Raw genomic sequence first — 13,233 nt, 5'->3', positions numbered from 1 at the left:
GAGACGTCGGAAGATTTAAAGTTACGGCTTTACCTCAGACTGGTACAAAAGCGCTGACACTGGAGACTCCTTCAGGTCAGGGGTTCTACATAAAAACACCTTGGTAAGGAATATGCAATAAGATGCATGATGTAATACCTTTCAGTGAACACACGGAGGCGATGTTAGAAAGTGTTGCACAGCGGCCTCTGTTGAGTTTCATGCAGTCATAATAATGATAATAATAATGATGATGTTTGAAACCCAGGTTAAAGTGATGAATCTGCTCTTCTCAGTCAGGAATAGCTCAGACACTCCTGCTTCGTTTGTTTCTCGCGACGTCGTTAAACCTCCACATACAAACAATCCCCGTTGTGTGATTTATAATAAATGTACGGGCAGATATAGTAAAATACAGTGATGATTTAAACGTTCTGTTCGGATAATATCAATACCAGACCGACATAATGTACCTTCGTATTTAGATCATCAACGAGGCCACATGTCAAACGTCCAAGGCGATGCATCCTGGGTATTCTCTACTCTCTCCGGCGTACGTCATTCGGCCCCGACCCGTTAAGCGGTGCATTGTCTACTAAATGGATGTGGCTACTAAATAGTGCACTGTGTAGCGAATAGGGACTTGAAAATGACTTGGTTCTATGGCGTGACAGTGGATACGGTACATCGATGGCCTCGACTGTACAGATAATCATTATGGGTGGCTTTGCTTCCTCTACGGAACTTCGTTCGGACACGATCCTGGACGCGATCGCAGTGCGTCGTGGGATATCACGAGCGCACATTCGGATTCCAAATCGACCGAAACGGCGTGGAAAGGGCGTGGTTCCGGACGTGTGCGGCGTCCTTCGCCGGTGTAAGATCGAACGTGAATGCTACGAGTTAAGCCGATTCATTATACTATACTGTGATGGTTATAACTAATGATAAAAAAAAACCTCATTTTGTATAAATAATTCAAGTTAAACTCCTGATTTAACATTACATTACTAACTAGCTAACGTCTAACTCTAGAAGCCGCTAGCATTTTTGTTTGTTTGTTTTTTTGGTCGTTTTGTTTATAACGTACCGTATCGGCGTCAAATTACAGCTTTCGGAAAATTACGAGTTCCCAACCGGTAATTACGAGCTCAGTGGTTTTTACCTGAACGGCTGAAACCTCATCACTGTGAAGACAACATGACGTGGATGTGTAATTATAATTATTTCACTATTTCTGCGGCATTAGAACAGACTCGAGCTTACTCTGGGCATCTAGAAAGTTCTTGCAGGGAATTATATTAAAAGGCCTTTATAGTAATTACGGCTTCAAACACAATGTGGTCCAGTACCCTCAGCTTTTCTTTTTCTTTTCTTTTCTTTTTTTTTTTTACCAGACGTCACCACGTTGTCTGATATCGACACACATTCTGATCAAACTGTACTTTGTGTCACGGACATACCAAACACCTCTGTGTATGTCTGATCATTTAACAGGGTTTCATTTTAAAAAAATTTAAAAATTAAATAATTAAATAATTCCAAGATCTTCTCGAGACTTTTTTTTTTTTTTTTTTTTAAACTTTCTGAACATTTCCGAGCGTGTCACGAAGAAGAAACTTCGTACGGGGATGCGATTCAGACATCTAAAGACGACGGGTCCGGAACCTCGGTGTCTTTGAGTCTCACTTGAAAACGGTTTCTGAATTTCCGCACATTTTTGGAGCGCTTTTAAAATTCTTCACGCTTTAAAATCTAAAACGACTGTACAGAGGGATTTCTTTTATTAAAATGAAAAGAAAAAAAACAAAACAACAAACAAACAAAAAACCAACATGGTTATTGAGTCAGGGGAGAAGAAAAACCACCGTATAATCCGATGCTCCTGAGCTCGGACACGCCGAGCGTCCTGCTGCAGGATGACTGGTGTGTGCTGCGGCCGATCGGGAGAGAGAGAGAGAATGTAAACGAATCGAACAGACGTGACGAGTGAACCGGTCGCATATTATTGATGGTGGTTTTGATTTTTCCTGCTAAACAGGTAAGACCTCTTGACCTCTAATCCGACGGGAACCTGGAGAAGGGTGGATATGTTCTCACCGGGGAATTCGGCCAGCTGTAGGTGGTTTAAACTTGGACAGGATTCTTCGGTTCACTCCTGGTGTGTGTGATTCTGATAGATCTGTGCTTATTAATCCGCAAAACTGTTGGCTAGCAGGTGTTTTTGGTGTGTTTTTATGCATTCTAAAAGCGCTGGGACGGATAAGGTAAGAGTACGGTGATCAGCATTTGGCTCTTTGTTAGTACCTATATTTCAAATCGCTCGATACGTATGTCATTTTAACGTAACGGCCTCGGACGTCTAGTCTATCAGGTGCTTTTCCCGTGTGTTTTTCTGTGCTTCACGGATTTTAAACTCAGATGCACTTGGGTGAGAGTCGGGCAATCGAAGCTTCAGCGTATACAGTACTGTGCAAACGTTTTAGGCGCACGCAAAGAAAGGCTGCAGCGCAAAGATGCCTTCGAAGATAATGACATGAAATGTTTCTCCAATTTAAAAGTAATAATAAAAAAAAAAACACTATAAAGAGCAGTAAACCGTATACATGAAACAAAGGCGATACGCGGTGTGACGACCCTTTGCCTTGAACATAAATAAATAAATAAATAAATAAAGAACGTGATCTCAGGTAGAACGTGTGCGGGTTTATAAGGGAAGGAGCTGCCGGTGTTACCGAGCGTCTTACCGAACCAGACGCGGTTCTCCTGGAGACTTTGACCGTCGCGCTCGCGTCTTACTTTCTCGGCGAAACCCTTCGTTACGTTTTTACGTCTGAAAAGTCTCTCTTACGACTCAATACTCTGCTTTCTTTACTGTCGTACGAACGTTTTTTTTTTTTGTTTCTTTTCCCGTAACGTTTAATCTTGTGCTGGAAAACTAACGTTTGGGAATCGAAACCGTTCTTGTACCGACTCGATAATGTAGAAGTCGTCAAATAAAAACATCTCCGATAAAATTTGCGTTTAAAAAAAAAAAAAATGAGAAAAGAGTTTTCTAGTTGTACTAAAAAAAAAAAAAAAGAACGTTTGCGCAGTACTGTATATTTTTCCTTCCTTCTGATGTGTCGTTCTATTCGCAGCTCTGTTTCAGGTAGCGTGTTAGCTGTTAGCTAGCGTTACGCGTTCCTCTCTAGCGTATGCCTTCGAAACCATCGACCGAGTCGATCGTTTCTTTACCTACAGAGCTTCCGTTCCCGTAACGCTTCTGTAATCCCGAAGGCACGACGTTAACCGCGAACAGAGTCCTGAAGACTTCGGACTTACGTCTTAAACCGCGTTCCGTCCCTAATAAACGGTCTGCTAGTATACCTGTGGTTTTCGGTGGTCATCTATTTTGGTCATCGTATTTCATCCATAAAAATGCAGTTTGGGACGCAGGCCTGAATTCTCATCGTGTTATTTGCGTGGTAGAAAACGGGTGGAGATACAAAAGCGTCCGTCCTGCAGGTTTGGAACCAAATCAGGTTTTGAATCTTTCTCCTAACTCGCTATTTTGATACAAAACACGAAGACCGAGAAATCTTTTTACGTACTCGAATCCGAAACTCGTTTCGCCGTGGATACGTTCATCCGTAGGATACGGCCGAGATGAGACGATGACCCCGGCTTTCTGTTACTGAACACACACACATACGCGCGCACGCACGCACACACACAGGGGGGAAGTGAAGAGAGGTTAAAACGGAATAAGGAGGCTGGAGACTAAAGCGGAGGATGAGTGTTGAAGCGTCGGCGCTGTGTTAAGGCATGCTGGGCCTGGAGTCCTCGCTCAGAGTGCTGAAGTGGATAGACAGAGCCTCTTCCTCGGGGTTCGGCGGTCGTCTGAACTCTTCTCTGGTCACCACGTAGCCCACGAGCACCCCGAAACACACCAGCAGCAGGCCGAGCATGTTGGCCAGAACCTCCTCGGGAGCGAACGGTGGCCTGGGTCACAATCACAGAAGCACCGCAGTATTACTACTTTATCGCTTTGCCCGGCTTTCATTTTAGATAAGAAGGTTTTTTCCTCTTTTACCCTGAGCGTAAGTGGAAATCGAATACGCGTACGCTCTTTTCGTTCTTCCTGAAGTAGTGAAGAATAAAACACTCCGTGTCACGCTGGCGTGGGAGAATAATGAGTGACGGTGTGGTGTGGAGTTTGAAATCTAATACCACAGCGATATTCCAATCATTGGGGGTTTTTTTTTTTGTTTATGTATTCCATTTATTAGGCGATTTGCTTTTTATCCGTTTTCAGTTATATTTACCGTTGTAGATTTCCATGCTTTGTCGTTTCAAAAAGAGAGAAAGAAAGAAAGAAAGAAAGAGGAAGCGACTTGCTTTTAAACGTAACCGAAACGGATAAATAGTACGACGTGTCGTTCTGATATTTTTTTCCCCCAGCATGCACAGGATGCGTACGTGCTTCTGTCCGATGTGTTGGAAACGGCTAGGAACCTACTCGAGGTCAGAAAATTGTTTACAGCAAACTATTAATGGAGATATTCTCTTCTAATTAGCAGAAGAAGGAAGGATGAACGAACGATCCTCGCTCGTAAATTCGAACCAAGTATCGCTAAACGGACGTAGCTTCGGTGTAGTCAGCTGTGCAGCTGGTAGTGACGCTAGCTCGCTTTAGCTATGTAATCGCTTTGGTCGACGATCTGTAAACTGTTTTGCTTGTACGGCGTCAGAGAGTGCCAATTATTTACGCGAGTGCATGCGAATTGTTTCCTAGACTGAAAAACTAATGCTAGTTTCGTTGAGACACCTGCAGAGATGGGTGTTTTTATTTCCTTTCTTTTTCTCCATTTCTCCTTTTACAAAAGCGCTTCGGTAAAAAAAAAAAAAACGTTATGAAGGATTAAACCTTTCTCTTTTTTTTTTTCAACCTTTCCGAACGCCGCATCGCTCTGTCTCCGATATCCGTCCGCTCACAAATCAGTGAATCGCGGTGAGTCACGTTTTTGGAGTGACTCATCATCCTGACGACCTCCAGCCAAGAGCCTCTCGACACCATCGTGCATTTTCTGGAGCTTTCACTAAGCTCTGATGACTCACGCTGCTCGAAACAAGCTCTTCGGCTTCGTAAAGCCTGCCGCTATTAGTGACTGGGTACAAATCCTGCCATAAATCTAAATGAGAATAAACAGATTACGCAACAGATGCAGCTGGACGAGTGCGAAATGTGTAAGACGCTGAATTGCTACGAATTCTGCCTAGAATTTGCCCGCTGTAGAATAAACAGATCGTCTGAGTCTGAGATTTTAAAAATTGCGCAAACATCAGCCGCGGTACTCACAGGCCACTGAAGATCGCTTTCTCGGAGATGCCCATGAGCGAGGAACCCACCGACATGGCCAGGAGCACCAGGCCAAAGAATACATGCAGTGGCAGATACCATCTCCGTAGCACTGTTGATGCCCAAGGAAACAGGAAGAAGCCCAATCCCAGCAGCCACTGCACAGGAAATCAGAGTCGGAATTCTAACACGCAGCACAATAAAACTGATGAACGTGAACTGGAACGCGTTAGTTTTAGTTTTAGCATAAACTGTGTTTTCAGAAGAAAGCCGGCGATGCATGTTCAGGTGTACGACTGAAATGCTAGGTGTGGGGTAGTTCAGGTCTAGTTCAGGTGGAGGTGACAACTGAAAAGCCAGGTGTGGGGTATTTCAGGTGTAGGTAAGGATTGAAAAGGCCAGGTGTGGGGTAGTTCAGGTGTAGGTAAGGATTAAAAGGCCAGGTGTGGGGTAGTTCAGGTGGAAGTAAGGATTAAAAGGCCAGGTGTGGGGTAGTTCAGGTGTAGGTAAGGATTAAAAATCCAGGTGTGGGGTAGTTCAGGTGTAGGTAAGGATTGAAAAGGCCAGGTGTGGGGTAGTTCAGGTGGAAGTAAGGATTAAAAGGCCAGGTGTGGGGTAGTTCAGGTGGAAGTAAGGATTAAAAGGCCAGGTGTGGGGTAGTTCAGGTGTAGGTAAGGATTAAAAAGGCCAGCTGTGGGGTAGTTCCGTTGGAAGTAAGGATTAAAAGGCCAGGTGTGGGGTAGTTCAGGTGTAGGTAAGGATTAAAAGGCCAGGTGTGGGGTAGTTCAGGTGTAGGTAAGGATTAAAAAGGCCAGGTGTGGGGTAGTTCCGTTGGAAGTAAGGATTAAAAGGCCAGGTGTGGGGTAGTTCAGGTGTAGGTAAGGATTAAAAGGCCAGGTGTGGGGTAGTCCAGGTGTAGGTAAGGATTAAAAAGGCCAGGTGTGGGGTAGTTCAGGTGTAGGTAAGGATTAAAAGGCCAGGTGTGGGGTAGTTCAGGTGTAGGTAAGGATTAAAAAGGCCAGGTGTGGGGTAGTTCAGGTGTAGGTAAGGATTAAAAAGGCCAGGTGTGGGATAGTTCAGGTGTAGGTAAGGATTAAAAGGCCAGGTGTGGGGTAGTTCAGGTGTAGGTAAGGATTAAAAGGCCAGGTGTGGGGTAGTTCAGGTGTAGGTAAGGATTAAAAGGCCAGGTGTGGGGTAGTTCAAGTGTAGGTAAGGATTAAAAGGCCAGGTGTGGGGTAGTTGAGATGTAGGTAGGTATTAAAAGCCCAGGTGTTGGGGTAGTTGAGGTGTAGGTGAGCCTGAGAGCCAGGTGTGTGAGGGCTCAGGTGCAGGTTAGGCAGGTGTGGCTCACCTGCATGAGGAAGAGGATGAAGGTAAGCATGCCACACCAGCTATGCAGAGAGGTCATGTTAGGGAAGCCGGCTTTATTGTGGACATCAAACACGGCCACCAGACCTGAAGAAAGAGTCACGCGACACCATTACACTGCCTTCACCTTTACTACCTTTCGGGTTTATATCAGCCATGAAACAGAGCAGCAAGTCTACAGTAACAGACAAACACACGAAGGCCAGTTTATTCCTGTGCATACGTAAATGTGGACAGAACTTACCCACAATGCTGATAACGAGGGCCATCATGTGTATCAGAGCGTGGAGGATCTTCACCGAGCGCTTACTCTCGTTCCTGAACACACGGTACACCAGCACGCCTACCAGGAGTGTGATAAGAGGGGGCAGCAGGGTTAGACTCAAACCACGCCGGGGAACGTGGGAAAATTACATATCTCTCATCTGCTAAAGGAGTAGTCCAGTGTTTTCCAGCCTAATCTTTGTCGTGTTTGTATGATTATAGGAATCACGATACATTTTCTCTTCCGGACTGAGATTAAAAACAACAACAACAACAACTAAAAAAAAACAGTTACTCCAAACTCACCTGTAATAGAAGTCTAAGGGCAGATGTTAAATTCTGTTCATAAACCTTTAAACTATGGGACTTTGTATCGTGAGTTCAAAACTCCAACAGTAACGACGCGGGGGTGAGCTGGAGGGGAGGGAAAATCTCATCACAGCTGGTTTTACGCCGTTTTACTGCATAAACTACAGAGTAAAAAGTAGTTCCGGTTATTTCACGTTTAAAGGGTCCGTCGTATCCGTACGCCACCGGAGCCACACGTGTACCGGTAACATGAACGCACGTTCTCTCCTCTGGAAAATCTCCGAAAGGACCGATTAAAATGATTTTAGAGCTTTACGAACATATCCGAATAACGCAACAACTGCCCTTAGATTTCCATTATAAGTAAGTTTTGAGCAAAGAAGAAGAAGAAGAAAAAAAAGGTTTTCTGCTCTTTTCTTAGTGTGCTCCTTTTCTTTTCTTTAGTCAGTGCTGATCATATATCCAGTAGAGATACTGTAGCGTAGACAGAGATTATATTAAAAAACAGAGGTGTACCCCTTTAACACTACTAACAGAGTGAAATCTACTACATGGAAGCGCTTCGGATTATGATAATGATGATCGTGATGAGGATGATGATGATGATAATAAACTCTGATAACAGGTAGTCTCTACCGCTCTAGCCAAAATGAGCGTTTCCGTGTGGCCCCGTACTGCGATGATCTAATCTTCCCAAGCCGCACCTCAGGGACGAGCACGTTCGACACGTCTCTCGGGTGCACAGCTGCCCTCGGGGCTGTTCTTAACCGTGTCACTCTGGAATGATCGAACCTTTAATGGTGCAATGACCTTTCAGGTTCGGCGTCCTAATCGAATTGCCCGAGTGACGGCTGAACAGATTAGCTGAGCAGAAGGCGTCTGGTTCTGCCAGGGGTTCAATTCGTTGCCTCGTGGACAAACGATAAATTCCCTAATTATAGGTTTCGTACACAAGGAGACAAAGTCTGTTTCAGATTACAGGCGGATCTATAGGGCCTGGTCCGACGCTCTACAGCTGGACCAATCCATTTTTCTTTATTTCTTTAATTTTTTCCCCCACAGATTTATTAAACAGCTGCCAATACACACGGTCAAAACTCTGAGCTGCCGCAATTTGTTCATCGCTAACGATAGCTGCCTTAGCCGTTTACAAAGCCGCCGAGCTTATTCAGTGACCATCACAAAAGCAGCTCGTATGTAGCCCCACCCCAACCCCCACCCCCACACACATACACACAAATAAGATTAGCACAGGAAAAAAAAAAAAAACCCCGAGAGTGGATGTGTAGCAGTGATTCGATTAGAACCTAGAACCTCCGTCAGAATAAAAGTCTCCCGGTTTAAACCTCCTGCTTTTTAAGCACGTTTCTGCTCTCCTAGCCAACACATGCAAATCCTTAGCAGCACCACGGTCTGGTACTGGAGCCAGACTCGTGTTTCAATAAGCCAGCTCAGCCCTTTTCGATACGCCAGCACGGCCGAGAGCCAAAACATTCTTTGGATCTTTCCAAAGATCCGAGCTTTTCGCCTCGTCCGGTGCCGCAGCAAAACTCGGACAAGAACTCGTACAGTTAATGTGCGAAACCCTCAGAGGGCAGATTTCTGAGAGGGCCAGTCTGTAATCAATTGTAGCGTGTGTGTGTGTGTGTGTGTGTGTGTGTGTGTGTGTGTCGGAGCAGATATATTTTTAAACACTGTTTTCAAGTGCTGGGGACAAATGATGACAGGGTGAGAAGAAGGGAAAGAAAGTGAGAAGAGAAGAGAAGCAATAATAAGGAAGGAAGTCTAGCCACTTTTCTCTTCAGTATCAAGAAGAAGAAAAAAGAAAGAAAAGCAGAAAGAAAAATCATCATTCATTGATTTTATTTGTTCGATCGGTTGATTGTCTCGAGTTCTCAAAGCAGTAATCTCCTTCTTTGTACTTTGGCTCTTCCTGCCTCTCAAATGATCTTACTTCAGAATGTGCTAGTTTTCGGGAGATTTCCGTGTACATGTGATTCCCCTGCACATGCCAATCAGTAACTAGGGCAGAATCCTAAATCCAACTACACTCCCTTGACCCTTAATCCGGGAAAGTACGGCGCCCTCCACTAATATTACACCTTTGGGAAATATGAGCAAAGAAGGCAGTGAAAAATTGCCTTTGTTATTGTTTAACCTGTTGATCTTTTGTTCAGAAAATTCACAAAAATACTCTGCTCTCATGGATGTCAAACAATTACAAACACAACATGGGTTTATCAAAAAAAAATATATACATCGTTGTTCAATATAGGTGTGCAACAATTATTGGTACCCCTATGAATTCATATGAGAAAAATATATATTCCCATTGATATTTCAAATTATTTTAGTACACTTGAGTGACTAGGAACAGGAAACTGTTCAACCGTGACTTCCTGTTTCACAGGGGTATAAATATGAGGTAACACACAGGCCTAATTCCCTTAGTCATTCATGACAATGGGTAAGAGCGAGGAATATAGCTGTGATGTGCGGCAAAAGGTTGTTGAGCGTCACACAATGGGGCGTGTCTATAAGAAAATAGCACGAGCATTGAAAATGTCCATTTCCACCATCAGGGCAATAATTAAGAAGTTCCAGTCAACTGGAGATGTTATGAATCGACCTGGAATTGGACGTGTGTTTATATCGTCTCAACGCACTGTGAAGAGGACGGTTCGAGTGGATAAAACATCTCCAAGGGTCACAGCTGGAGAACTGCAGATGTTAGTCGTGTCTTGGGGTCAGAAAGTCTCCAAAACTACAATCTGAAGTCACCGACATCACCACAAGCTGTTTGGAAGGGTTTCAGGAAAAAAGCCTCTACTCTCATCCAAAAACAAACTCGAGCGTCTTCAGTGTGCAGACACGACTGGAACTTCAAATGGGACCGGGTTCTACGGTCAGATGAAACCAGAATAGAGCTTTTTGGTAATAAACACAGAGGTGGTTCTGGAGCACACAGAGAGGTAGCCGTGTGGAAAAGTCCCTCATGCCCACGGTTAAATATGGAGGAGGATCTTTAATGTTTTGGGTCTGGGTCCAAAACATCATCAGAATCAACACAAAAATGTTTTACTGACCACAAAATCAAGGTCCTGCCCTGACCCTCCCAGTCCCCTGACCTGAACCCCATAGAACACCTGTGGGGTGAACTGAAGAGGAGAGTCCACCAGCGTGGACCTGAAATGAGAAGGATCTGGAGAGGTTCTGTACGGAGGAACGCTCTCAGATCCCTCGCCATGTATTCTCCAACCTCATCAGTGTTATAGGAGAAGACTCAGAGCTGTTATCTCGGCAAAGCGAGCTAGCACAAAGTACTGACTCAAAGGGTGCCAATAATTGTTGCACACCTATATTTAACAAAGATTTTTTTTGACAAACCTGTGTTGTGTTTGTAATTGTTTGACATCCATGAGATCAGAGTATTTTTGTCATTTTTTTTTAACAAAAGATCAAAAGGTTCAACAATGAAGACAATTTTTCACAGCCTTCTTTACTCATATTTACCAAAGGGTGCCAATATTAATGCAGGACACTGTACATGGGCTAAGCCTTTTTTTCTTAAAGGAACGCCTCAGCAAAAAAAAAAAAAAAAAAAAAAGGATGTTTCCACAAAATGGACGTTCTGCTGATGTCTTTCGTTTTCGGTCAAAACACCAACATTAACGTTTCTCTGCCGTCTTACCGTCTCCATACAGGAAGACGAGGCCCATGACCATGCAGAGCGGGTGCACGTTAAACTGCTTTTGCGAGCTGTCCCAGGCGTAGCCCCCGTGGTAGTGGCCCATCCACACCCCCGTGAGCACCACGCAAACCACGCCCAGCACCTGAGAGCTGATCACGTAGCACTGCAGCGTCCGAAATCCACCCCAACCCTCCATCGCTCCTACAGAGAGACAGGAGGAAATTGTTTATGTAACATTTGTGGAAGGAGTCTCCAGTATCAGCGCTTCATAGCAGTCGGACGTCAAGCTGTGCGTTTATTCCCTGCTGATGACGTGTTGTGGATGTTTCGCTGAAAAAACTAACTAGAAATGAACGTAAAAACTGCCAGAAGATAAAAGGACAAAAAAATCATTCAGAAGATATACTGCACTGCAGCGTGCGATGAACCTGAGGACCGGTGGAGAAAGCGAGCACTTCTGCTCTCTAGTGAGTTCCTCACCAATATCACGACACCACAATGGACCATTTTACTGTCAAGATCAGTCCTGCAGGAAGTAAAGCGATGAGAACCAGACTCGCTTCGCACTGGTGCGGAAAGGGAAAAAAATAAGGCGTGAAATAAATGATTCTTTGATATTCCAAGAGCGATGGAGAGCGCGCGCGAGAGAGAGAGAGAGAGAGAGAGGGAGAGACAGAGCATGAGGTCAGATGAGGGCAGTCATGACGTGACGGGGAATCGTGATCGACTTCGCCCATGAACATTCAGCGTCGGTGCCAGACTGCAATATAAAGCGAAGTGACAGATTAACTGGAGCTCAGACATCACCTTCTCCACCTCACCCTGCAAACACCAGGAAATAAACGATGACCAGTGCATCGATGGGCCATGTGCAAGACGTTTCACATGACACGCGCCGTCTGTCTGAGCGAATTAAGATAAGCCGAGAATAAAGAACACAGAGCCTGAGATTGTTTCAGACGATTGCAAAAGTTTGCGCTCCCTGAAAAACGACAACAACAACCAAACCGATGCATTGAACGAAAGTGTGCTGTATGATATCAACTAAATACTGGTGCTTGTTCTGCTTTTTATTTCTCAGAAAGACCTGTTCAGGAAGAAATGTCAAAATATAGCGGCTTAGTTTTTCCCCCACCTCTAATTTAAATAAGACATGTTAATAAGGCTCCTCACTAGAGTATGTACACGGGGTGCAAACATTTCAGATGTTCAGATTAGATCATATCTAAGGCTGTACGACGTGTGACTTTGCCGTGTACAGTAAAAAAAAAAACATTTGTATGTAACTCTTATGGTTTTCATTTTAATATTCTACTTTATTATTATTATTTCTTTTCTTTTATTTGTTTTAACTCCTTACCAATTCTACTTTCTTTTTTTTTTTTTTTTTTTTACTTTTTCCCTTATTCTGTTCTTGTGCATTCAGCTTTCGCATTACAATGAAGCGAGGACGACGAAGGGGGCACAAACTTTTGCACTCAAAGCTATAAAACGGGGCCAGATACAGATATCGTGATACAGATATCGCGTGTAAAAAAAAAAAAAAACACCAACACGAATTCTAGTATTTCTATATTATTGGCGATTTGCTTATGTTTAATGATGTTGCCATGGTTACACATTCGCGACCACCAAAATTTACCCTGAACTGGATGTCTTCGTTAATTGCAGTCCACCTGGGCGTGGCTAGCGGGAAAAATATATATATACACACAAACGCATCTTCAGGCTTGGTTAAAAAAAAAAAAAAAAAAAAAGGAAAAAAGCTGAGTTCATAAACGCGTGTTATATGATGTGTTGCATCACAAAACATGAGAGCCAATCAGTTTCCAGTATTCAAATGCAGGCTATGTATAACAATACAACTATACAATATAAACAAACTATAAGTAAAAAAGCAAAGTTAAAAATCCTTATTACAGGAAGTAGCCATGCAGCTATAACAGCACTAGATCCTGATGATACTCACCGTACTCAGAAAAGTGAATCATTCGACATCATCGTATTATAATTTTAACAGCGGCGGCCTTTAATCGAGCCTTCCTACCTGAAACGCTGACTTCAGAGCACCTCGTGTCCTGTTTACAGACGTTAATCGTTGACGCTTTGTTGGTTTTAGGCTCTCTAAAGCAAATATCAAGCGGGTACGGTGTGTTATTACGTGTTGTTCATCCTGCACCAAGAAACAAAACAAAACAATACCGTATTCTGCACTTGTGTGGTGTTTGTACTCTTATACTGTTGCATTTGTTGTTCATTTATTGTTGTTTCGCTTGGGAAG

General features: G+C 43.8%; 1 protein-coding gene across 4 annotated transcripts in view; it reads right to left on the bottom strand.

The window, feature by feature from the left end:
• Positions 1–1,746: 1,746 nt before the first annotated feature.
• The window catches only part of LOC108257034 (transmembrane ascorbate-dependent reductase CYB561), a 12,154-nt gene continuing 667 nt past the window's right edge, over positions 1,747–13,233 (bottom strand). Inside the window, exons 2-7 of one of the 4 annotated variants that reach the window (XM_017454430.3) lie at positions 13,000–13,125; positions 10,953–11,153; positions 6,933–7,031; positions 6,672–6,775; positions 5,321–5,478; positions 1,747–3,963 (exon numbers count right to left, since the gene is read on the bottom strand). In XM_017454430.3, the coding sequence (XP_017309919.1) occupies positions 3,780–3,963; positions 5,321–5,478; positions 6,672–6,775; positions 6,933–7,031; positions 10,953–11,148 (741 nt within the window). In that variant the 5' untranslated portion in view covers positions 11,149–11,153; positions 13,000–13,125 and the 3' untranslated portion in view covers positions 1,747–3,779. The other 3 variants (XM_047150590.2, XM_047150591.2, XM_017454429.3) reach the window with 3 other exon arrangements.

This window comes from Ictalurus punctatus, chromosome 24, assembly GCF_001660625.3.
Source record: "Ictalurus punctatus breed USDA103 chromosome 24, Coco_2.0, whole genome shotgun sequence".
Taxonomy (NCBI): domain Eukaryota; kingdom Metazoa; phylum Chordata; class Actinopteri; order Siluriformes; family Ictaluridae; genus Ictalurus; species Ictalurus punctatus.
The sequence above is the reverse complement of the archived record's forward strand: the minus strand, read 5'-3'. Positions and strand labels throughout refer to the sequence as shown.